Consider the following 27611-nt stretch of genomic DNA (forward strand, 5'->3'; position numbering starts at 1 on the left):
AAGCAGAGATCTGTATATTGTCGAGGTGGACATCTCTGGGTGCTTTATCACAGCAGCCTCCTCCAAAATGGCCGACGGGCCCTGGAGGATGTCAGAGATATCCATGTCCTCAATGGTCTCTACCAGAGACGATAGTAGGTCTCTGGCTGCCAGGTTGGTAGGTATCTGGTTCTCGAGCTCTGTTTTGATTGCTTGACAGGCAGTTGCCAGAGCAACAACAGAGCGAGAACACAACTGCTTCAAGGTGGAGTCAGAAAAAGATGATGACAGATCTGTCATGGACATGGTGGAGAGTTGACTCTCAGAGACAAATGGGCTGAGTTTGACAGACACCTGTCTGACCAAGTCCCCAGCAAGAGCTCTCATATCTATTGCTCCACTAGCTGAGTTGTGGGAGCAGGCACTCTGTGGCCTTGACGGGTTCCTGTTATCCAAAAATCCTGTTATCCAAAAAAACTCAAGTACAAGATCCACAACATCGGATGACACTTCTGTCACTCTGTTGTCGGACAGAAATGTACTTGGATGAATGGTGCCTGCATTCACAGTCCAGTCGCAAATTGAGTTGTTGGACTGACTCTGGACTAGTGGAACTAGACAGGTTGCACTTGGACCTTGGCCAAAGAGCTCTGCCATTTTGAGCAGAACTGATCTTAAGACCTTTGACTTGGAAATGTTCAGCAGTGGGTCATTGTTGGACAGTCTGGTGGATGCTCTGCTAGCCGATCTGTGAACCACTAGGCTTTGTATTTCTGCCTAAATGTCAGTTAGAAAATAGGTCAAGGGGCTGGACGCTCTCCCCTCATTTCCTCTGTTGGCTTTAGCCTTGATGATGCTATCTATGATGATGACTATGACCTGTCCAGCCAGAGGACCCAAGATGGCCTCAAGCTCCCTCTCTAACTCAAGGGGAGACTTGTGGCCGAGCGCAATATGCTCTATGGCATGGGAATACATCTTAGAAGTCACCATGCTTAGCATCTCTTGGGCAAACTGTTGACTTGCTGAGATACTTCCAGTCAGCAGAACTAGAGTTCCCTAACTGACACTTCGCATTAGCTCAGCCAATCTGGAGTTGAGAAGGTTTATAACCAACTAGACAATACCCATCATAAACTTGCCATCCGTTGACATTTTGCTAGGTCTTTATTTCTCCTGTCTACTCCGTTTGGGCGGCGGTATGATGTCACCCTGCGACTGGCCGCTCTGGACCATGTCGAAGACAGAGTCCTCAGAGATGCCAAACACAGATCTCAGTGGTGCTGAGTGTGGTCTGTGTCTCATCTCTCTATCGCCACCCTCAGGTGAGGAGACATATCGCTCTTCGTTCTCACTTAGCAAAGAGGTCATGGACCTGCAGAATGCACAACAGAAATGAATAGTATATGGTAACAAAATAAAAAATATGATCCAAGAATTTGGGACACAAACTCAACCTTGTTATTGTTATTCAAAGGAAGCATTGTGAACCATCTCAAACCACACTCAGACCAAACATTAACATTCAGAGTAAACATTTTAGAGTGGTTGTGTAGTGTCTAAGTAGTATTTCTCACTAAGTGGATCTGGAATGGATATTTGTACCTATAACAGGAAATACCTGCAAAAAGAGGAGGGGATAGAGCTAGGTATCTGTGAGAGGAGGGGATAGGGCTAGATACCTGTGAGAGGAGGGGATAGGGCTAGGTACCTGTGAGAGGAGGGGATAGGGCTAGGTACCTGTGAGAGGAGGGGATAGGGCTAGGTACCTGTGAGAGGCGTGGATAGGGGTAGGTACCTGTGAGAGGAAGGGATAGGGCTAGGTACCTGTGAAAGGAGGGGATAGGGCTAGGTACCTTTGAGAGGCGTGGATAGGGGTAGGTACCTGTGAGAGGAGGGGATAGGGCTAGGTACCTTTGAGAGGCGTGGATAGGGGTAGGTACCTGTGAGAGGAGGGGATAGGGCTAGGTACCTTTGAGAGGAGGGGATAGGGCTAGGTACCTGTGCGAGGAGAGGATAGGGCTAGGTACCTTTGAGAGGAGGGGATAGGGCTAGGTACCTGTGAGAGGCATGGATAGGGCTAGGTACCTGTTAGAAGCATGGATAGGGCTAGGTACCTGTGAGAGGCGTGGATAAGGCTAGGTACCTGTGAGAGGCGTGGATAGGGCTAGGTGCCTGTTAGAGGCATGGATAGGGCTAGGTACCTGTGAGAGGAGGGGATAGGGCTAGGTACCTGTGAGAGGAGGGGAAAGGCGTGGGAGTGCGTGTGCTGTAGGCAGTTCTGGCGCTGGTGCACCTGCTGGCTCCTCCACTACAGCTGAATCTGACGCTGCGGCCAAGAGAGGTCACCTCTCCTGCCTCATTACTTCCTGATCCAGAAGAGCTTGGCGAATCAGAGAGCTCTATCTGCATGGTGAGGTCAAGGGCGGGAACAACCACAGTGGATGTAGACTCCATCACCCATGCTACAATATCCATGCACTTGGCACTAAACTCATGTCTGCTCATCTGCAATGTTAAAAGACCATACAGAGTTAGTTTGTTAAAGGGGCTGCACTGATATAAAACGTAGAACCATTTACTCAAGCTAGTCAATTAAAGCAGTGGTTCAGGATTAAAGGTCTTGCAGGATTTCCACAAATGAATGCTTGGTCCATTTTACCAACATTAACTACTTTAGAGGTGACTATAACTCACCCCGGCACGCATATTCTCACTCAGCAGATTCCAATGGCTGAAAAGTAAATAAATGCAAGTACACAATGAACTACATGACATTACCTCTATTATCTTAGACTACGTTATGGATGGACATTACCTCTATTATTTTAGATTACGTTATGGATGGACATTACCTCTATTATTTTAGATTATGTTATGGATGGACATTACCTCTATTATCTTAGATTACGTTATGGATGGACATTACCTCTATTATCTTAGATTACGTTATGGATGGACATTACCTCTATTATCTTAGACTACGTTATGGATGGACCTCTATGGAACTAGGCCACACCCAGACATCCCTGATTGGTTATTTGGTCCGTTGAGTCCTTTGTATTGGCCCGAGACTATGGGAGACTCTCAATCTCCTCGCCTCCTTCTCAAAACCCAATGGATGAGAAGTTCAGAAGGGCGGGACCTCTGGCTTTCTCATCCAATGGGTTTTGAGAAGAGAGGACACGAGGAGTATGCAATTGAGATAGGGAACATATCTAGGGGATGCATGGGGAAGCCAAAGAGCAACTTACTCGTCCTTCATGTCCTGCACAAAGGTGTGTAGGTCTGGGTAGCTTCTCTTTCCCCTGCTGAGGGTGAGGCTGGTCTGGGAAGTTTCATCCTTGTGGGTCACGGTAGTGAACGTCACCACCAGGGGCGGCCTGTTCAATAGGGCGAAATGGGCGACGCACTGCCAAACGGGAAAAGGAAGGGATTTTTTTTCTAATCAATTACAGTGGGGAAAAAAAGTATTTAGTCAGCCACCAATTGTGCAAGTTCTCCCACTTAAAAAGATGAAAGAGGCCTGTAATTTTCATCATAGGTACACGTCAACTATGACAGACAAAATTAGAAAAAAATTTCAGAAAATCACATTGTAGGATTTTTAATGAATTTATTGGCATATGATGGTGGAAAATAAGTATTTGGTCAATAACAAAAGTTTCTCAATACTTTGTTATATACCCTTTGTTGGCAATGACACAGGTCAAACGTTTTCTGTAAGTCTTCACAAGGTTTTCACACACTGTTGCTGGTATTTTGGCCCATTCCTCCATGCAGATCTCCTCTAGAGCAGTGATGTTTTGGGGCTGTCGCTGGGCAACACAGACTTTCAACTCCCTCCAAAGATTTTCTATGGGGGTTGAGATCTGGAGACTGGCTAGGCCACTCCAGGACCTTGAAATGCTTCTTACGAAGCCACTCCTTCGTTGCCCGGGCGGTGTGTTTGGGATCATTGTCATGCTGAAAGACCCAGCCACGTTTCATCTTCAATGCCCTTGCTGATGGAAGGAGGGTTTCACTCAAAATCTCCACGATACATGGCCCCATTCATTCTTTCCTTTACACGGATCAGTCGTCCTGGTCCCTTTGCAGAAAAACAGCCCCAAAGCATGATGTTTCCAACCCCATGCTTCACAGTAGGTATGGTGTTCTTTGGATGCAACTCAGCATTCTTTGTCCTCCAAACATGACGAGTTGAGTTTTTACCAAAAAGTTATATTTTGGTTTCATCTGACCATATGACATTCTCCCAATCCTCTTCTGGATCATCCAAATGCACTTCAGACGGGCCTGGACATGTACTGGCTTAAGCAGGGGGACACGTCTCGCACTGCAGGATTTGAGTCCCTGGCGGCGTAGTGTGTTACTGATGGTTGGCTTTGTTACTTTGGTCCCAGCTCTCAGCAGGTCATTCACTAGGTCCCCCGTGTGGTTCTGGGATTTTTGCTCACCGTTCTTGTGATCATTTTGACCCCACGGGGTGAGATCTTGCATGGAGCCCCAGATCGAGGGAGATTATCAGTGGTCTTGTATGTCTTCCATTTCCTAATAATTGCTCCCACAGTTGATTTCTTCAAACCAAGCTGCTTACCTGTTGCAGATTCAGTCTTCCCAGCCTGGTGCAGGTCTACAATTTTGTTTCTGGTGTCCTTTGACAGCTCTTTGGTCTTGGCCATTGTGAAGTTTGGAGTGTGACTGTTTGAGGTTGTGGACAGGTGTCTTTTATACTGATAACAAGTTCAAACAGGTGCCATTAATACAGGTAACGAGTGGAGGACAGAGGAGCCTCTTAAAGAAGAAGTTACAGGTCTGTGAGAGCCAGAAATCTTGCTTGTTTGTAGGTGACCAAATACTTATTTTCCACCATAATTTGCAAATAAATTCATTAAAAATCCTACAATGGGATTTTCTGGATTTTTTTTTCTCAATTTGTCTGTCATAGTTGACGTGTACCTATGATGAAAATTACAGGCCTCTCCCATCTTTTTAAGTGGGAGAACTTGCACAATTGGTGGCTGACTAAATACTTTTTTGCCCCACTGTATATCACGGCAACAGTAGTTATCAGTGTTGTAATCTATACGTCTGATCTGCCATAGTGCCACACTGCCACTAAATGTCGAATCAGGCTAAAGTCGTGCTTCAAATGGCTCCCCCCCCTTTTGGGGCGATTTCAGTCAGGTTGAAAATCGCCCAGAAGTCTGTAATAGACTCCCATGTAAAATCTATTTTTTTTCAAATTTCAGAGCCTTCAATACAATCTCAATGGGTGTCTGTGGGCTTGCACTTACGCGCTTTCGTCATACGTTACGTAACCATGAACGTAACTGAGAAAAGAGTGGATTGTTTGAAAGAAGTTCCTTTTTGTCGGCGAACAAATGAAGATAAATTGGCAACGAAACAATTAGGACCTCCCAGACCAAATTTAATAATTCAACAGGTTTCTACTAAAGGCGGAAAGTCCTACACCCGAGGATTTTCCAAAAATTGGTACGAACGAAAAAAGACATTGCCACTCACTCAACTGGATGACGAGGGATACAGGCTAGCTGTCCGCCGCCACAACGATGAGGTTAGTGTTGATAATCACAAGTTTACTGGATGTGGATATGGTGTAATAAAGGCAGTTTATTCAGAGGTAAATATATCTGGAATCGCGTTCACGGACCCGTTCGTCAAACTCTTAGGGAGCTATAAATTAAGCCCCATTACTTACCATATCAGATAAGAGAAATTGCTGCAGCTACATATATTTTACATCCTGGCCCTACATAGTTCACTATTTGCATCACTTACCAAAATATTACATGTGGTCATATATGCTTGGAAAGTGGAGATGCCATAGAACGTCAAAAAAGTAAACATTGCTGGAGACACATTGCCGTTTTGGAGAAGACATCGCGTTTGCTAGCGAAGAGATTTGTTGTGGCAAATGAACTTGGGCTGGGAATTGCCAGGAACCTCACGATAAGATATATGCATCAGCATTGCGAGTCTCATGATTCTATACGTATTGCGATTCGATACTGTGATTTTATTGCGCACCATATGTCTGTTGCAGAGGGATCAGAAAGCCATGAGAACGAGTTTTGATCAGTCATGGAAATAAAAGTGCTGAAAACAAATTTGCTCCCAATGTGAAAAGATTGAGAACAAGCTATGAAGGAACAATAATGGTGTTTTGGTGCAGGTACAGCCAACTAGCGCTAAAATATTGCGATATTGTCAATACAGTATATCGTAAAGTATCACTATGTAACTCGATTTCTTTCACCCCAATCCCTCAAATTAACGGTAAATAACTGAATTGTTTGCCCCACATTTAGCTAAGATGATTAGCTAGCCAGCTAAAATGTTTTATTTAGTTAGCAGTCGCATCTACAATAGTTTACTGTCAATAACATGTCTCCAAAAATGACGTGGTGTCTCCAATTGTGTTGACATTTTACAATTGCAATGCGCATCCATGAGTATCCACTTTCTGTAGCTCAGCTGGTAGAGCATGGTGCTTGTAACGCCAAGGTAGTGGGTTCGATCCCCGGGACCACCCATACACAAAAATGTATGCACGCATGACTGTAAGTCGCTTTGGATAAAAGCGTCTGCTAAATGGCATATATTATTATTATTATTATTATTATTATTATCTGAAGAGAGCCCCGAAACATTGTGTGCAGACATTTTATGCAATAAATGAAGTAGGTTCAATCTAGTAGTTCTGATCTTCTGATTGGTCCTGATGAGTTGGGCGAGGTCCCCTGCAGGCTACTGTCACTGTTGCATTGGCTCTGAGTCGGGTTCTCTGTCTTCAAATGTTCAGCCTAAGAGAGGGGATTTTTGTGTGTGTGTGTGTGTGTGTGTGTTTAACAGTGATGATGTGTGTGTGTGTGTGTGTGTTTAACAGTGATGATGTGTGTGTGTGTGTGTGTGTTTGTGTGTGTGTGTGTCCTCAGAGCAAGAACTCGTGAGTTGGAAGAACTGAGAGGCCTATGGCGTGGGTGTTGTCCTTGGCCACCTGCTGACAAGGCTGACAAGATAGGACCCTTTTGTCCATTGTTATTGGATAGGAACAGAACTTATAACCAGCTCCTGACCTAAATAGATCTTAGCACAACATTTTACTCAACATATCATATTCCATATTCACTATAACAAATATATTTACTACGACATTAGCAAGAACCGCCACATCCTCAGCCGGCTAATCCAGTGTGTGAAGTTTTGCGGAGTGTTTGAGTTAGCTTTGCGAGGCAAAGATGAAACTGAGGGCTCCACCAACCCTGGTAAGCCAACACTTTTGAGATCAGTCAATAAATGCTTCTGGTATTGACTTATATGCTGCCCCTGTCTTCATGTTGTTGCTGGACATATCTTTTTTTAAATGTGTGTAGGTCACCTAAATCATCAGAAAAATTGCCCCTCCTGAGAATTTTTTCAGGAGCCGCCACTGGTCACCACTGCATCCTGATGGCGACAACAGAAAGCAGAGTTAGGCTGGAATTCAATTATGCGTCATTAAAACACAAAATATCTCAATGAAATGTCATACATGTAATAGAAAAATACATCAAATACATCAACTTGTCCGAGAGAGATTTACATGGTTACAAAAACGTCACGCCAGGGTAAGCCTACACGAAATACAGCCCTTATTTTATGTGTTTCTAAAATCGCCTATGGGAAAAATGAATGGTGGAAAAACGATTGGAACCATTTCCCTGTTTGACCGCTAGGTTTTATGGGTATTATCACACCTCCACTGTGGGACTCTATAGAGGGGTTGGTTGTTAAGCAACAAAACTGGCATGCAACTATGGGGCAAAATAGACAGGGTTTGACTTAGACAACATGTAAACTATATTTAGTCTCTAAATGTTTAATGCAAACATAAATACATTTGAACAATGAACTCGTCTCAAATACATTGTTACAGTTGTTGTTGGTTAGCTAGGTAGCGAATTTTCGTCATTGCATAGACATGATATCAGTCAAAACACCTCAAAACAAGACATGGTATCAATAACACCATACAACGAGCTGAAACATGCCACAGAGCTACGATTCCCCACATGGCAGCTTGTTGTTAGCTGAGGTTCAGAATCATAACAAGATACACGACTTCCGGCCATCGATGCGCGAGCATCATTTTCGTCAGCCAACCCTTCTATGGCTCCTAGTCAAAAGTAGTACACTAGCCTACATAGGGAATAGGGTGCCATTTTGGACGAATTTATGAAGGTGCTGTCATAACCTTTGACCCCCATTTGACCCTACTGTACCTTTAGCCAACTCTCATGACTCCCCGGCCATATACTTGCTAGTTTGATATTACAGCATGAATAGCACATTATTTCATTTGTTAAACAATATTTAATCCACAGTAATTAATATAATTGAAGATTTAAAAATAAATAACATGTCTACCTTGAACTCTTTATTCTCCATCTCCTTGCAAAATCAGCACATTTCCTTGCCAAAATGAACGCGCATCCAGAGCGAAAACAAACGCAATCCTCCAGCACTAGGGAGGATTAGACTGAACTGCTCCAGCGGTTTCTGATCAGTTTCAACGTTTATCAGTGATGACGTAACAATGACCTGTACAGATTTGACGCACTTTCGATCTCGTGCTGATGCAACTCTCTGTGTTGTTGAAAGCTCATGTATGGAAATCCTGCGAGTTGTAAACAAATTTAGGCTATTGTTGCCCTTAAAACTGTAATGTTGAGGACGCCATGAAAAATAAAATACATAACCCACACCGTTAGGCCAAGGTACATGCAATATTATAATAATATATATCTCACTGGTCATTCCCAAAGCCAACACCTCCTTTGGCCGCCATTCCTTCCAGTTCTCTGCTGCCAATGACTGGAACGAATTGCAAAAATCTCTGAAGCTGGAGACTCTTATCTCCCTCACTAACTTTAAGCATCAGTTGTCAGAGCACCTTACCGATCAATGCACCTGTACACAGCCCATCTGAAATTAGCCCACCCAACTACCTCATCCCTATATTGTTTTTATTTTGCTCTTTTGCACCCCAGTATCTCTATTTGTACATAATCTCTTGCACATCTAGCATTCCAGTGTTAATACTATTGTAATTATTTTGCACTATAGCCTATTTATTGCCTTACCTCCATAACTTGCTACATTTGCACACACTGTATATATATTTTTTGTTGTATTTTTGACTTTATGTTTTTTACCCCATATGTAACTCTGTGTTGTTTTTATTGCACTGCTTTGCTTTATCTTGGCCAGGTCGCAGTTGTAAATGAGAACCTGTTCTCAGCTGGCTTACCTGGTTAAATAAAGGTGAAATAAAATAAATAAAAATAAATAAATAAAAAATATTCATCACTTTGCCAATAGACTTCTTGTTCCTTGTTGTATGTAGCCTTTCTTTTGGGATTAGCACCACTGTCACCTAGAAATTGATACTGCGGTTGTCACATAAAACAGATAACCCATAGTTCATTATTAAATAACATAACTCATTTCTTTATTGTATTACTCATAAAATATACAGCAATCTTCAGATACTGAAAGAATTCATGGGAGTTTCGAATTCAGTCACTATTTCATATGTACATGCTAGTTTCATCCTTTTAAAGAAAAAAAAAGGACACGAAAAAACCTGTGAACCTCCTGATCCTGATTTGACGAACATAGCATATGTATTGTACATATTTCCAGTTAAAATGATTTTCAAAAAGAGACAAAAACGGGGGATTGAACAAGCAATCACATAAAAGGATTGAGTGGTTTCATTTTTTTGAAGAAGTTAAAGCAAGCAAAACCTGTCAAAATACATTGATTATAAGACCAAGACAAATAATATATATATTTTTTTCAACAGAAGAAAATCTAAATGCTGCTGTCCTACCATTGGTTTACAGTGTTTCTCCTCTCCAAGGGAGGCATGTTTTCTGCCTCGGAATAGTATCAGTGCTTTTCACAAACGTTGTAGTACTTAGTGTGCATCATTGTTTTCGCTCATACAGCTGCCTCTACTCTCCTAACCTCCCCTCAGTAACTAAAGAAGGCACAAAATGATGACATAAATATCACAAGAAAGTAAATTATTCATTCATGTATTCTTTCTAAAATATTTTCTAGAGGGCAAAGGACAGGTAGGTTTAAAAACACAAATGTAAATAGTCCTGTCATACAAATGCAAAACTGTACGTCCTAAATGGCACCCTATTCTTTATAGAGTACACTACTTTTGACCAGAACCCTATGGGCCCTGGTCTTAAGTAGTGTACTATAAAGGGGATAGGGTGCCATTGGGGATGGAAATTCTTTGAAATTACTCTACGATTTTTTGGTTCCCACAGAGGGTCAGGAGCTTAAGACATGAATGATTTTATTTAAATGTTTGTTCATAAAAAATAAATGATTTCCCCTCCTCCCACATGGATTACAGCCAAGAGGCTAGGTGCGTTCTGTCTGTCTTAGTGTGCGGATAAACATGACCATCACTCTCATAAAACATAAATGAAACATCACTCCTTATGTTTTTTCTCAGCCCAAAACGCTCAATCCCATTTCTACTGTCAAAACAGGTTTTGAAAAGGCTTCTTCCACATCTTTTGGTCCATGTCTGTTTTTCACTCAGTGAAGTGCTACTATCCCCTTGGACTACAGGTTATTGCCGTCATAAGGTGTCCGTCTGTCTGTTGGCTGGACAGTTTCTACCGTTTAGGACCTTTGTGGGTAAAGGTAAAGGTGGGGTATAGCAGGCAGCAGTTCCTCTGAAGTCCAGTATCTGCTGGAAGGACACCTGGTGGTATGAGAGGATGAGTGTGGCCAGCCAGCCTGTTGTGCCTCCCCCTCTCCCTCCCTCCCTCCATTTCTCTCTCTCCAACTGCGGGACTCTTAAGGCTCCTGTGCGGACTGTCTCGGCTCGTGCCCTCCCAAAGCTGGCTGTGGTGATTTAAGACACGGTGTGTATGTGTGGATTTGTTTGTGGCCTCTGCCCCACTTCACTGTCCATCTGCCTGCCCTTGGCTCCCCTCCTGGGCAGCGACCACCACCCCCCTCAGTATGTCTCTGAGTCTGAGTCGTTGAGTTCCTCATCCTTGTAGAAGCCTCCATCGTGTTCGCGGTGGCCGATGTTGTTGAAGCTGCAGTAGGAGCTGTGCTCGCTGCGCAGCACGGGCAGGCTGTCGAAGGTCACACTCTTGGAGGGGCTGGTGGTGTAGTGGTTAATGGCACTGAAGGACAGGCTGGGCGCAGGGTTGCAGGGGGACACGGGCATCATGGTGGCCAGGATCAGCGCCAGGCAGTCCGCCACGTCTTTGTTGGGGGCGCAGGCCAAGGCAGGCGTGTAACCTGAGGGGTTCAAACAGAACAGCAGAGGGTCACTTCAGGAGCATCACCGTTTACTACAACACTTTTGGTGAAAAACATGAAATAACACCAGGCTAGGAGATACAAAGTTAAGACAATAACCAAGCAGTGGACTAGAGAGAAACATTTGTGGACACATTGAGAAGAGAAGTACAGAAGAAAACAGTGTTAGCGTTATGGATCTTACCATTCTCATCGACTGCTAGCACGCTAGCACCCTTCACTAGTAGCTCCTGAACCACCACTGTCAGACCATTTCTGGCTGCAACGTGTAACGGCCTGAGGAGAAAGTACCGTTAGATTAGCCAGAAGCAAATGAAGATACCTCCCAAATGCCAGACTATTCCCTATATAGTGCACTTCTTCTAATTATATAATTATAATATGCCATTTAGCAGACGCTTTTATCCAAAGCGACTTACAGTCATGCGTGCATAATTTTTTTTGTGTATGGGTGGTCCCGGGGAACGAACCCACTACCTTGGCGTTACAAGCGCCGTGCTCTACCAGCTGAGCTACAGAGGACCAATTCTTCTGGCCCAATTAATACAGCTGAACCATACGTACGTCTGTAAGGCTGCGTTAGTCGAGTTGATGAGGTTCCTGTCTGTAATCTTCTCCAATATCAACAAAGCACTGGTTTCATGCCCCTTTAAAAACCAGAGTCAAACATGTCAGACCAAAATTTTAACCAGAGAGAGCCAACTGTTCAGATGAACGTCATCTTCATGTGGGGATGCTCAACATACTGCAGGCCAGATGAAGAGCAGTGTTCTTGACTGCATCCTGCAGGGTGAGCTCTGCTTTGGCACTGCTCACCAACAGCTCTGACACAGACAGAGAAACATAAAGAAACTCAATTAGGAAATGAAGCGACTTATTAAAATGTAAAACAGACATGTTGAACTTAAGCCGGCTGGGCGAGGCAAAGCGGAGGAGAGGGGGCTGCGTACCGACAGCGTTGGTTTGTCCGTTCTCAGCAGCCATCATGAGGGAGGTCTTCCCGGAGGCATCGGGGGAGTTGACCTGGGCGTTGTGGCCTAGCAGCAGCTGAAGACACTCCACGTGGTCCGTGAAAGCCGCCGCATGCAGGGGGGTCTTGGAGAGAGAGGAAACGTATTTCACCGATATCATGTAGGACTGTTATAAACAAGTTTGTTCAATTAACCCTGTTTATACCATAGAAATATAAAATCACTAATAGATGTATTAAAAGTAATCTACAATCCCTCATCCAACCCCAGAGGTCATTTTATTCCCAAGACAACATTATTCTACAGAAGAAAAAGACTTTGTCATGTGCTGTAGTTACCGGTTCTTGGTGTCAGTGGCGTTGACAATGGCCGGCCCCAGAGTGTCAATCAGCATCTCTGCAGCCCCCTCGTTGTCATTGATCACAGCTCAGTGGAGGGGGCTGAACGAGTTGCCCTCGGTCTTGTGGAAAACCTCCTGTTCCAGCAGCACCTCTACACACGTGTCATGGCCTAGTGGAAGATTGATTCATACAGGAAAAAGATGACGTCGCTGCAGACCACAACAATACTCTCAGAGAAAGCTACACATCTGACAATGGTGAAGTCACAAAAGATGTTTTAGCTACAACATATGCTATGTCAATCCCTGACAAAGTCCTGTTTCAGTGTAAGGTCCTCCACTGAGAGTCATAACCCCTAATTCTGTTGTAGTCTTGTTCATTCCCCCACATGGCTCCGTCCACACCAATCGAATGCTTTTCAAGCCACAAGAGGGAGTGAATGAGTGTACACTTCATGGAGGAGAGAACAGAGCTACAGTCCAGTTAGTCAGTTCGTACCGTTGTATGGCCTGCCTAATTCAGGGACATGTTTACGGTGCTGAAGAGAGAAAATCAGAAAATATCTAGTGTTCCGTTAGTCCAGTACGTACCGTTGTAGCAGGCCCAGTGTAGTGGCGTGTAGCCCTGGTTGTCTGTGATGACGGGGAGGGTCTCCACTGACTGGGCGGCGTGTAGGAGCCCCCCCAGCACCCCGATGTGTCCGGATGCCGCCGCCAGGTGGACAGGGGTCCACCCCTTACAGTCCCGAACCAGGAAGCTGGCGCTGTGCTGCAGCAGGGCCTCCACACACTCCTCATGACCCGTCACCGCCTGGGAGGAAGGGCGGGGAGACAAGAATGGATTTGAATAACTAATAATCAATGATATAATAAGGAATCATCAATTATTACAAATGATGTCTGGAGACAGGTCCCCCTACAGGTCTGTGAATGCAGGGCGTCTAGTCCCCTGTGGTTCTGACTCACCAGCTCCAGACAGAGGCGGTGTCCGTACGCAGACGCGTAATGGACTGCGTTGTAGCCCTGATTGTCCCTGATCCCTGGGTTAGCGTCGTTTCGCAGCAAATATTCCAGACACCTAGAGGTCAGAGGTCAAGAGTTCACTAATCATTATACCAACATCAAGACAGACAGATAAGCAAGCAGAGACACTTTCCCAAAGGAGACGTGGCCAAGCTTTCACACTGCAGATTTAACACTAGTATGTATTCAAACACGGCCAACAACATACTCTAGACTACAGTGAAATGTGAAAGGTCATGGCACCACAACATACTCTCCAGACTACAGTGAAATGTGAAAGGTCATGGCACCACAACATACTCTCCAGACTACAGTGAAATGTGAAAGGTAATGGCACCACAACATACTCTCCAGACTACAGTGAAATGTGAAAGGTCATGGCACCACAACATACTCTCCAGACTACAGTGAAATGTGAAAGGTCATGGCACCACAACATACTCTCCAGACTACAGTGAAATGTGAAAGGTCATGGCACCACAACATACTCTCCAGACTACAGTGAAATGTGAAAGGTCATGGCACCACAACATACTCTCCAGACTACAGTGAAATGTGAAAGGTCATGGCACCACAACATACTCTCCAGACTACAGTGAAATGTGAAAGGTCATGGCACCACAACATACTCTCCAGACTACAGTGAAATGTGAAAGGTCATGGCACCACAACATACTCTCCAGACTACAGTGAAATGTGAAAGGTCATGGCACCACAACATACTCTCCAGACTACAGTGAAATGTGAAAGGTCATGGCACCACAACACACACAACAGTAAGAGAGGTGTGAGACGTACTTTCCGTCTGTGTCGGAGGCAGCAGCGTAGTGGAGCGGGGTGCAACCCCTTTTATCCAGATCGTTCACACTGGCCCCAGACCCCACCAAGGCAAACAGACACTGGTAGTTACAATTGGCTGCCGCATAATGCAGAGGACTCCTAGAAGAACGCACAGAAACCATTCAACATCAACAACAGAAACAGCTTATTGGAGCTGTAAAACATTTACATTTTACATTTACGTCATTTAGCAGACACTCTTATCCAGTGCGACTTACAGGAGCAATTAGGGTTAAGTGCCTTGCTGCAGTGCACATAGACACATTTTTCACCTAGTCAGCTAGGGGATTTGAACCAGCAACCTTTCGGTTACTGACCCAACGCTCTTAACCGCTAGGCTACCTGCCGCCCAATATTTCCCATAATAATTCCTATATGCCCCTATACTATATTCCCCATTATCATAAAGATCACATATGAAAGTTATTTGATGCCACAGACAGACCTTCCGAAGCTGTCCTTTCTGTTGAAGTCTGCCCCTGTGTTGAGCAGCAGATTCAGACAGTCCAGGTTCCTGGTAACAAGATATCAAGTTCAGAAAGGCCCTTTCACATCTGAGCTATCAGGTGGATGGTAACAATGAGAACCTTAGAGAAAAGAGAAACCCGTACACTGCTCTTGCTAGTATCACTGTTTTTATAATGCTAATAAAAGCAATAATAAAAAGTGATACTAGCAAGAGCAGTTTGCAGGTTTCTCTTCTCTTTCAAGAAGATATAAAGACAATTTAGACCAGAGCGCAAGTCAATACCACCATGGCATGGAACCACATTATACAGAAATGATACCGCACTAATGATCTATACGATTTTTTAATACTGCTAAACAATGTGAAATGTAAGAGTGTGAATATGTGTTTGTTCTTTCTGGTGGCTTTCCAGTTCATGAACTAAATATTCCTTGGTGTAAAGCCTGGACCAGTCCACTCACCCAACAGCTGCTGCAGCATGTAAACAGGTCCTTCCAAAGTCGTCAGGGGTGTCTATATCAAAGCCTGATGAGAGGAGCTTCCGACAGCAGTCAGAGAACCCACTGAGAGCAGACAGGTGGAGGGGGAACATCCCATGGACGCCTCGCCTGCAACACATTTTTACATTTGAGACTTTAAGCAGACACTCTTATCCAGAGCGACTTACAGTTGATTCAGCTAAGATTGGAAACAGCACCACATCACAGTCCTCATTAAACCCCACAGCAGATCAACACATCAGCATGCTGCAATGCCCTGTCTATCAACCCCCACACACCACAATGTGTTGAGCATAGTCTCCAAGCGGGAATTCGGTCAATGACAGAATTGCAGATGCATGTTGCATTTTTGCTGGAAACTGTGTGTGTTCTCACTTGGCTGTGTCAGCTCCGTTCGTGATGAGTGTATTGATGAGTAACTCATGGCCGTAGCGAGCAGAGATGTGCAGAGGTGTGTTTCCATTCTTTTCTTCACAGTCGATCTCAGCACCTACAGAACACACACACACACACAGACACACACAGACACACACACACACACACACACACACACATACACACACACAGACACACACACACGTCAACCACTTGACCCTAGAGGCCTCATGAAGCTTCATGTTCAACCACATTGCAAGTAACATTGCTCTGTGCCAGTGAATCATGGTTTGAAGACAAAAGACAATGCTGAAGAGCCTACTGGTTCATATATATTCAGTTGAGAGCATTCACAGCGACTCACCATTCTGGATGATGGCTTGAGATCTGGAGAAGCGTCCGTGGATGGCCGTCATGTGGAGGGGGGTCTTTCCATCTTTACTCTGCAGATAGAAAGACAAAGATGGTTCACACGGCAGTCTGTGCTGCTGACCACAGGCAAAATCAAACACGTATTGGAGGAGCGCTTGATTGCATTTAGTTTGCATTGTTAGGCCTATTCCATTGGTATTTGAATGTAGACCAGGGCCAAATACTAAGCCATGTGCTGCGTCAGTGTGTGCGTCCCAAATGGCACCCTATTTATAAGTACACTACTTTTTGAACCAAAGTAGTGTACTTATAAAGGGAACAGGGTGCCATTTGGGACACAGGCAGTGTCATCACGGCTCCTTGCTCTATGGGCCCCTGGTCAAAAGTAGTGCACTACATAGGGAATAGGGTGTTATTTAGTTCAGACACAGTGTTGGTCATCCGGTCTCCTCACCTTGATGTTGACGAGGGCCCCGTTGCCCACCAGCAGCTCCAGGCAGAGCGCCCCATGGCGCGAGGCGGCCGTGAAGTGGAGTGGGCGAAACCCTTCTCGTACACCTGGTTCACGTTGGCGCCGCACTCGATCAGCTCATTCACCACCACATCCTGCCCGTTGTAGCATGCCACGTGGAGGGGGGTGTTACCGAACCCATTGGGCTAATTTATCTGGAGGGAGCAAGGGAGGGAAAAGAGTGGAGAGAGAGAGAGAGGGGGGAGAGAACAAAACAATACATTCCTGATCAGGTCACTTGGTTCTGAAAACCCCCTGGTCCAACCTCTCTCTTCATTACTTGGTTATGAAAAACCCCTGGTCCAACCTCTCTCTCATCATTACTTGGTTCTGAAAAACCCCCTGGTCCAACCTCTCTCTCTTCATTACTTGGTTCTGAAAAACCCCTGGTCCAACCTCTCTCTCTTCATTACTTGGTTCTGAAAACCCCCTGGTCCAACCTCTCTCTCTTCATTACTTGGTTATGAAAAACCCCCTGGTCTAACCTCTCTCTCTTCATTACTTGGTTATGAAAACCCCCTGGTCCAACCTCTCTCTCTTCATTACTTGGTTATGAAAAACCCCCTGGTCCAACCTCTCTCTCTTCATTACTTGGTTCTGAAAAACCCCCTGGTCCAACCTCTCTCTCTTCATTACTTGGTTCTGAAAACCCCCCTGGTCCAACCTCTCTCTCTTCATCACTTGGTTATGAAAACCCCCTGGTCCAAATCACTGGCTCTAACCTCTCTCTCTTCATTACTATTATGAAAAACCCCCTACACATTTGAATGCGTGTTGACTCACATCCACACCAAGGTCCAGGAGGTACTTGACCACACTGATCATTCCACTGGAGGCTGCAGAGTGGAGAGGGGTGTAGGCCTTCTTGTCTTTACAGGACACCTCTGATCCATGAGAGGCCAGCAGTTTCACCACCTCAATGTGCCCTATGGTAGAGAGAGAGGGGGAGGGATAAATAGAGAGAGGGGGAGGGATAAATAGAGAGAGAGAGAGAGAGAGAGAGAGAGAGAGAGAGAGAGAGAGAGAGAGAGAGAGAGAGAGAGAGAGAGAGAGAGAGAGAGAGAGAGAGAGAGAGAGAGAGAGAGATAGTAAGGGGGTTAAGAGAGAAACAGAGACACAAACACAGAGAGATAGGCAGAGAGAGGGAGAGATAGATTAGTTTACAGTGGTACACAGCACCATAAGCAACACCTACATCATGTTAGTACAACTGAAAACATCTAATCAACCTACTTAGTACATGATTCTGACATAACACACTAGACGTGGCTCATACAGCTGAGCTGTGAGACTAACACACAGTCCATTCATTCATTCATTCATTGGTATAAAGGACATTAGTCAGAATGTAAATGATGTGGTAAACTCATCACCCATGTAAGCAGCCCAGTGGATTGCTCGGCGATCCTTCTTGTCAAAGGCATTAATGTTGGCTCCTCTGGAGAGAAGCAGCCTCACCATCTAACAGGGAGAGGAGAGAGAAACAAAACACAGGTTGAGGAAAACTAAACAGCAAAATCCGCTAAATCTGGCTTCAAAGCCTTCCCTTTAAAATGATATATTTTGTATTCACAATGAATGAAAGATAACATGTAAAGACATGGTACATTTCTCCCCTTTTAGTCCCCCTTTGACCTCCCCCTCCCCCCAGAATGCCTCCAAACACATTTAAAAAGAAAGGGAAAGTAATTGAGTTACATGTCAGAAAACAAAACAAAAGTATACAACAACGTTACTTCAAGCAAAAATGTAATAGCCTAACAATTTCAGGTGATTAAGTGATTTTATAGGCCTATATAGCAGTAATCTCAAGGTGGGGCCAAGAGTAGTAATCTGGAGGAAGTGTTTGGAGCTGTTCAAAATAGGATATCATCGGGTCCCAGGAGGAATAAAATGAGTTGGTTGACCCTCGAATGGTAACTTCATTTTTTCTCATTTTAGGAACAGCTTCAGATCTTTGAGCCAAAGAGAGGCTAAGGGAGGATTGATAGATTTCCAATCCAATAAAATCCTTCTGCGGGCTAACAGGGAGGCAAAGGCAATGGCATCTAGCTGTCTATTGGTCAGAGAAGGATTGTTGTTTGGTACTCCAAAAATAGCAATTTCTGCACTACATTTACATTTTGCAGACGCTCTTATCCAGAGCAACTTACAGTTTGTGAATACATATCTTTTTTATACTGGCCCCCCGTGGGAATCGAACCCACAACCCTGGCGTTGCAAACGCCATGCTCTATCAACTGAGCTACATCCCTGCCGGCCATTCCCTCCCCTACCCTGGACGACGCTGGGCCAATTGCGTGCCGCCCCATGGGTCTCCCGGTCGCGGCCGGCTGCGACAGAGCCTGGATTCGAACCAGGATCTCTAGTGGCACAGCTAGCACTGCGATGTAGTGCCTTAGACCACTGCGCCATTCAGGAGACTAACTAGCCTATACTGCAACTAGGCTACATACTGCAACTAGGCTACATCCTGCAACTAGGCTACGTACTGCAACTAGGCTACATCCTGCAACTAGGCTACATCCTGCAACTAGGCTACATACTGCAACTAGGCTACATCCTGCAACTAGGCTACGTACTGCAACTAGGCTACATCCTGCAACTAGGCTACATCCTGCAACTAGGCTACATCCTGCAACTAGGCTACGTACTGCAACTAGGCTACATCCTGCAACTAGGCTACGTACTGCAACTAGGCTACATCCTACATCCTGCAACTAGGCTACGTCCTGCAACTAGGCTACGTACTGCAACTAGGCTACATACTGCAACTAGGCTACATCCTGCAACTAGGCTACATCCTGCAACTAGGCTACGTACTGCAACTAGGCTACATCCTGCAACTAGGCTACGTACTGCAACTAGGCTACGTACTGCAACTAGGCTACATCCTGCAACTAGGCTACGTACTGCAACTAGGCTACATCCTGCAACTAGGCTACGTACTGCAACTAGGCTACATACAGCAACTAGGCTACATCCTGCAACTAGGCTACGTACTGCAACTAGGCTACATCCTGCAACTAGGATACATCCTGCAACTAGGCTACATACTGCAACTAGGCTACATACAGCAACTAGGCTACATACTGTAACTAGGCTACATCCTGCAACTAGGCTACATCCTGCAACTAGGCTACATCCTGTAACTAGGCTACATACAGCAACTAGGCTACGTACTGCAACTAGGCTACATCCTGCAACTAGGCTACATCCTGCAACTAGGCTACATACTGCAACTAGGCTACATCCTGCAACTAGGCTACGTACTGCAACTAGGCTACATCCTGCAACTAGGCTACATCCTGCAACTAGGCTACATCCTGCAACTAGGCTACATCCTGCAACTAGGCTACATACAGCAACTAGGCTATATACAGCAACTAGGCTACATCCTGCCACTAGGCTACATACTGCAACTAGGCTACATACTGCAACTAGGCTACGTACTGCAACTAGGCTACATCCTGCAACTAGGCTACATCCTGCAACTAGGCTACATCCTGCAACTAGGCTACATCCTGCAACTAGGCTACATACAGCAACTAGGCTATATACAGCAACTAGGCTACATCCTGCAACTAGGCTACGTACTGCAACTAGGCTACATACTGCAACTAGGCTACATCCTGCAACTAGGCTACATACTGCAACTAGGCTACATACTGCAACTAGGCTATATACAGCAACTAGGCTACATCCTGCAACTAGGCTACATCCTGCAACTAGGCTACATACTGCAACTAGGCTACATACTGCAACTAGGCTACGTACTGCAACTAGGCTACGTACTGCAACTAGGCTACATCCTGCAACTAGGCTACATACTGCAACTAGGCTACATACTGCAACTAGGCTACATACTGCAACTAGGCTACATACAGCAACTAGGCTACATACAGCAACTAGGCTACATCCTGTAACTAGGCTACATCCTGCAACTAGGCTACATACTGCAACTAGGCTACGTACTGCAACTAGGCTACATACAGCAACTAGGCTACATACAGCAACTAGGCTACATCCTGCAACTAGGCTATATACTGCAACTAGGCTACGTACAGCAACTAGGCTACATACTGCAACTAGGCTACGTACTGCAACTAGGCTACGTACTGCAACTAGGCTACGTACTGCAACTAGGCTACGTACTGCAACTAGGCTACGTACAGCAACTAGGCTACATACAGCAACTAGGCTACGTACTGCAACTAGGCTACATCCTGCAACTAGGCTACATCCTGCAACTAGGCTACATACTGCAACTAGGCTACATCCTGCAACTAGGCTACATACTGCAACTAGGCTACATCCTGCAACTAGGCTACATCCTGCAACTAGGCTACATCCTGCAACTAGGCTACATCCTGCAACTAGGCTACATACTGCAACTAGGCTACATACTGCAACTAGGCTACATCCTGCAACTAGGCTACATACTGCAACTAGGCTACATACTGCAACTAGGCTACATACTGCAACTAGGCTACATACTGCAACTAGGCTACGTACTGCAACTAGGCTACATCCTGCAACTAGGCTACATACTGCAACTAGGCTACATCCTGCAACTAGGCTACGTCCTGCAACTAGGCTACATACTGCAACTAGGCTACATACTGCAACTAGGCTACATACTTTCATACCCCCCGTGGGAATCGAACCCACAACCCTGGCGTTGCAAACACCATGCTCTACGAACTGAGCCGGCCATTCCCTCCACTACCCTAGGCGACGCTGGTCCAATTGTGCGCCGCCCCATGGGTCTCCCGGTCGCGGCCGGCTACGACAGAGCCTGGATTCAAACCAGGATCTCTAGTGGCACAGCTAGCACTGCGATGTAGTGCCTTAGACCACTGCGCCACTCACAGACTGAGTATTGCTGAGTATTGCTGACCAGAGCCTTCTCTAACAAAGTCAAAACTTTCTTTAATGTCCCACCCTCAGATACAGATGGTGCCTGGTCTGGTTCACGGCCACATTGAGAAAAAGATGACACATTAGGTATTTTCACAGGACCCACTCCCTCCTGAGGGCAGTCAAAAACAGCAGCAACCTGCTGTGAAAGTTGTGTTCTACATGCTTTACGTTCCCTTAACAGTTCATCCAACCGATCCTGTACCTCACTGGCTGTCCAGTCACGAATGGGTTTGCTCTTGAACACTTGGGCCAACTCTTTATCAGGACAGTTGCGTACAAACATGACTGCCAACTCTGAGCACTGATTGGGTAAGGTCCTGCCCTCACTCACAAGGTACTGTTCGGCTGCCTCTGCAGCTTTGTTAAGCCTAATCCAGAAATCTATTGGACCCTCATTAGCATATGGTTTGATTGAATAGAAATCAGCTAATGGCATACCTGAGCAGACAGTATCCCCAAAGTGTTGCTTGAAAACACTGAACACCGCCTTAACATCTGTGACAACAAGGTTGTTACGCTTCCAGACTTTGGTCACATCCCGTGCCCTCCCCATGAGCCTAGACATCACCTCCCCAACATTCCCAGACCCAGTGTAACCCCTCTTCTCTAGGTAGACTTCCATTAACTCCTCCCACTCCAGGACAGAGTACTTATCTGAGCCATCACCCCTAAAAAGAGGTGGAGCACTAACATCTGACTTCACAACCAGATTCAGCTTGGACGCATCAATAAAGGTTGACCCACACTGCTCAGGCAGGGGAAACTGCTGGGGTTGGTGAGGGGGACGGGCAGGAGAAAGACTTGAAACCCCAGGCTGCAGTAAACTCGCTCTGATAGATTCTCCTATCTCTGAACCAATCTGCTTAATAAGGTCACTAAGCTGACTCGGAGGCGTCCCATTATCACCGAGTACTGTGGATGATGGTACATCAAAAGACAGAGGTGGGATACCCTGGTCAGGTGGAACAAACAGCCTACCCCTCCCAGTGCTTGCAAACTCAGGACTAGCAAACGCTCTACTCCCAGGAGCTGACTGTACAATTGGTGTAAATGGAAGGACACCCCTCCCTCTACCCACACTAAAATCCCCAGCATAACACGTCTTATGGATTTGAGAATCTTCCATGGCTCAACAGAGCACTAAAATACAATGTAATTTAGTGCATTCAAATACCCAAAAAATAAATGCAATTAACAAATTCATCCAAAACATACAAATAAGCACGAATACCTGTATCTAATGAATATGCTACATTCACTTTCACTGTTTACAGTATATATTCACTTACAGTAAGCCATCAACAAATTCACATGCGCAGGTCGTGCACCTCATCCACATGCACAGCTCCGGCGGTCGGCTTGAGCTGACCAGTCGGCAGGTCACGTAATTAGGACACTGCCACAACTGGAATTCTGATGGTTGGATAATTTTTATTCGACCTGCACACGAAGAGACAACACACAATATGTTAGCTCTTGGTGCAGCCACAGCTCTCGGGCACCTTGCTAGTTGAAGGTCAGGCAAAGAGAACAGGTGCTGCATGCACACATTCAGTGCCTAACAACACACTATACAATACAAGTAAAATGATATACAACATAATTCTGACAAAATAAAAGACATAACTGCACACCACGAGACAACACACAATAGGTTAGCCCTTGGTGCAGCCACAGCTCTCGGGCACCTGCGTGAGCACATAGAAACTCACTCAAACACTGCCCCAAATACTCCCCGAGTTACAATAGGTACCCTAATTAGCGAGCTCGGTGAAAGTTGTTAACATAAATCTTTATATTGTCCACATTGTAACAAAACCTGTAGTTGCGTAACAGCACTTTGTGTAACTTTACCACAGTTTTATATTGACAAATTACGGCGCCAAGGACAACATACCTTGCTAGTTGAAGGTCAGGCAAAAGAGAACAATAAGAGGGTACATAAATACAGATAACCCGCGATGGACCAAACCAAAATATACACAACTTTTACAATTAGGTGTATTTGCAATATAGATACAGAAAAATGTTTGTACACCAAAAAATAACATTAGCTATGCAGCTGTAATTAAATAAAGAAACCACATTGAATTATTATTATTATTATTAACTTATTAAGATCCCCTCTTGACCTGGCCTACTTGAACTGTCCTTGTGTGCAATTTGGTGCATAATCTAGGGGAACAACATCACACTACTACACATATAATTCAAGTCATACCTTTATTGTCATTCATGCTCTTATTTTTAACCTAGTAGTTTTGCAAAAGTGTAACCTGCGTCAATTCTAGGAAATATTGGAATAACGTGCTTAAGAGGAGCCCTGACACGCACAACAGGATAACACAACTACCACATTTTCAATTGACAATCATTGATTTAAATGGATGTGGTCAATAGATTTGTATAGGCATATATACTAATTTAATTTAACTTGTAAGCCAAGGTTGGATTAGTAGGTCTATGCAACATGCAGCTGGATAACCGCGTCATGAATCGGAACGGGCTCCAACGTCCTCATATACACATTATGACAAAATAAAGATCTTAATATTTCACGAAATAAAGACATAGAAGAAAACAGGTTCTAGAAACTCAATTTCTCCATGGCAATAGAATGTAAACATGTAAATTGCGCCAAACATATCCAAATATCGCCTACAACTCAATTCTCAGCGCAGCATATTGGACGACTCCACAGGCATTGATCATTCGCGACTTTAAGTCATTCCTGTTATCTCTAGAGCATCCCGTATATTTATAGCGCTGCATTTCGTCCCCCTCTGACCATGGATAGGGTTGGGAGCATTCCTGAGTTCACTTATGGTCCCACTAAGGTAATCTTAGGAGATATTCCTTTTGGCATACTGTAAATGCCTGTGCATAATGTACCTAATAAAGCATACTTATTTTAATTATCTTCAAAGGAATTCTGTAGAAGCAGCCTTTATTTTCAGACTCTGCAGGCCTGCTGGGAGGAAGCATATTACAATAAACAGGTAAGATTCATCCCACAAAAACAGTAACCACAGAAAAAAAGAGATAGATTTAATCCCAAAACAAGAGTTTTATTTCAAGACAGTTTAGAGAAGATGGTCATAAGAGTTTTTAATATCACTTGCAAATTGTGAGACATGAGCAGTTGTGAAATGTTGCGAGAGGCCCTTCTGAAAGCACATTATATGGTCTTTAGTGGCACGGTTTCACACCTTACCTCATCTTGCAGAAGAAGTTCATGGTCCACTATCTGCTGCTCCAGAGTCGAGGCCAGGTCTCGCCCCATGTCACCATGGAGCACATGAGCGACTGGCTGGTGTCTCAGGGCAAAAAATCCCTTAGGGAGAGGTGAGTACCACGTCAGCTCTCACCTTCACTGCCATTCTCTGTCACCAGCAGCACTCCAGGAGGTGTGGGTAAAATAAACAACAGATAAATAGGAAGCCAGGAAAGTTGAAATGCTTTGTGTTTTATTTGAAGGGTGTGGAAGGAAACCCTGGAGGAGGGGAACGAACTCGCTCGGCTGGTAAGAGAATGAGAGTTAGAGACTTAGACTATCAGTCAGTGAGCTCCTTTCTAGCCTTTCAACAACTAGTCAGTACAGCAGAATATATCTGTTGTGAAATTACACTAATGGGACTTCCTGTTTCCTACGGCAGACCTGGGAAGTAAACACCTGCCTAAAAATGATTGACATGGAGCACAAGGCTGTCTGCAAGCTCCGCCGCTCTATGCACACCACCTCTCCAGCTGGAGCTGACATGTGAGTTCCATGTACTGCCCTGCATACAGCTTGCTCCATTCATCTACACATCTGGAGCTATGTAGAAAATAACTAGGGCAGTGTTCTCTGTGTGAACATTGCACATCGTTTAGCTTTCTCTGCTGCTTTTTGTTGATTTCAGCGACCCCAAGGTCCACATCATCGTGGAGAGAGCTGTGAGGAGCATTCTGGACAAGCTGTCCAATAAGCCCTGTAGCAACCTGCTCAGCCCATCCCAGGTGGTGGTGGAGCTGGTGCCCAGGATCCTCCTGGCCCTGTGGCTTCAGCCAGAGGAAGGCCATTCAGATCACCCCATCCTCCTAAGCGGGATGGCTGTGAGTATGGTGGTGGCCGTAGGGGAGAAGCTCTCCAACACGTTGAAGGCCTCTTCTCCTCACACCCCTTTCTCCCGGGCTGCTGCTTTTGACTCTGTGAGGTCGATCCTCGGGAGAATCAGCCAGTCCTTCTCCCTGGATGACCTCAAGACCCCCTTTTTTATGAGCTCTGTCTGTGCCTTTGTGGCGGACGAGGTGAAAAGCTACTTCCAGCCTACTGCAGACACCCTGCGAGTTCCCCCTGTCCTAGTGGTGGCCTTCTCCGCCACACTACCAGCTGATATCCAAGCAGGTGAGTAGCACTCATAGAAAGCACTCTGACAGATGCCTTTTGTCATGACATCCTGGTGCCTTGTAGTAGTAGAGCCAATCAGGATTTTAATTGTCACCCCTAACACAGATGCAGACCAGGCTTCTTCCCACCTGGAGGTTGTGGAAATCCCCCCATAACACAGAGGCAGACCCAGCTTCTTCCCACCCGGAGGTTGTGGACATCACCCCTAACACAGAGAAAGACCCGGCTTCTGCCCACCTGGAGGTTGAGGGATTCACCCCTAACACAGAGTTTGACCCAGCTTCTCCCCACCTAGATGTTGTTGACATCACCCGTAGCAGAGAGGAAGACCCGGCTTCTTCCCACATAGTGGTTTTGGACATCACCCCTAACACAGAGGCACACCTGGCTTCTTTCCACCTGGAGGTTGCTGACAAAACCCGTAGCACAGAGGCAGACCCGGTATCTTCCCACCTGGAAGTTGAGGACATCACCCCTAACACAGAGGCACACCTGGCTTCTTCCCATCAGGAGCTTGTGGACATCACCCCAAACATAGAGGCAGACCCGGCTTCTACCCACCTAGAGATTGCGGTCATCAACCCTAACAAAGAGGCACACCTGGCTTCTTCCCACCTGGAGATTGTGCACGTCACCCCTAACACAGAGGCTGAGACGGCTTCTACCCACCTGAAGTTTGTGGACATCACCCCTAACACAGAGGCAGACCCGGCTTCTTCCTATCAGGAGGTTGTGGAAACCACCCCTAACACAGAGACAGACCCGGCTTCTTCCCACCTGGAGCTTGTGGACATCACCCCTAACACAGAGGCAGACGCGGCTTCTTCCCACCTAGAGATTGCGGACATCAATTCTAACACAGAGGCAGAGCCAGCTTCTTCCCACCTGGAGGTTGTGGACATCATCACTAACACAGAGGCAGACCCAGCATCTTCCCACCTGGAGGTTGTGAACATCACCCCTAACACAGAGGCAGACCCGGCTTCTTCCCACCTGGAGCTTGTGGACATCACCCCAAACACAGAGGCAGATTCTGCTTCTTCCCACCTGGAGTTTGTGGACATCACCCCAAACACAGAGGCACATCCTGCTTCTTCCCACCTGGAGCTTGTGGACCTCACCCCTAACACAGATGCATACCCTGCTTCTTCACTCTTGGAGATTGTGGACGTCACACCTGAAGAAAAGCCTCTCATGGTGGCCGTCTACGCCACTCTGCCATCTGACATCCAAGCAGGTGAGTAAGACTTATAGAAAGCACTCTGACAGGTGCCGTTCATCATGATAACATGTAAAGTGTTGGTCCCATGTTTCATGAGCTGAAATAAAAGATCCCATTCAACTGGCCAGTGTTTAGAACCTACGGTTTGCATTTATTTACATTCTGTCCCGCTTTTGTCCCTTTCCAGAGGATGTTGCTGTGGTCACCCTGGACGTCACCCCACACGTCACCAAGGACGTGACCCTGGATGTTCCATGCAGGGCGAGGAAAGGGGCAGTCCAGCGTTTTTTTTGCAGGCTTTGGAGGGCAGTGTGCTGCTGCGCTTG

At 45.6% G+C, this 27611-nt stretch overlaps 1 protein-coding gene and 1 pseudogene across 1 annotated transcript; both read right to left on the reverse strand.

Annotated features, from left to right (window-relative positions):
• Positions 1-1055: 1055 nt before the first annotated feature.
• LOC123484928 lies at positions 1056-9915 on the reverse strand. Its single transcript, XM_045215708.1, has 5 exons — positions 9878-9915; positions 3234-3362; positions 2677-2713; positions 2213-2487; positions 1056-1354 (listed from the first exon to the last, which is right to left on the reverse strand). Exons 1-5 carry the CDS (start codon positions 9913-9915, stop codon positions 1147-1149), a joined length of 687 nt encoding a protein of 228 aa, XP_045071643.1. The 3' UTR covers positions 1056-1146.
• Positions 9507-23000, reverse strand: LOC121562555 (annotated as a pseudogene).
• Positions 23001-27611: the final 4611 nt, after the last annotated feature.

The sequence above is a fragment of the Coregonus clupeaformis genome, unplaced genomic scaffold, assembly GCF_020615455.1.
Source record: "Coregonus clupeaformis isolate EN_2021a unplaced genomic scaffold, ASM2061545v1 scaf0498, whole genome shotgun sequence".
NCBI lineage: Eukaryota > Metazoa > Chordata > Actinopteri > Salmoniformes > Salmonidae > Coregonus > Coregonus clupeaformis.

What these genes read in the sequence shown, in the direction of transcription:
- LOC123484928 (XM_045215708.1), bottom strand. Translation starts at nt 9,915, where the DNA reads ATGCCTCCCTTGGAGAGGAGAAACACTGTAAACCAATG. An exon ending in GTGCAGGACATGAAGGACGA is followed by an intron (nt 2,714 to 3,233) that starts GTAAGTTGCTCT and finishes TTTACTTTTCAG; the next exon opens with CCATTGGAATCTGCTGAGTG. An exon ending in CCTTTCCCCTCCTCTCACAG is followed by an intron (nt 1,355 to 2,212) that starts GTACCTAGCCCT and finishes TGCATTCTGCAG; the next exon opens with GTCCATGACCTCTTTGCTAA.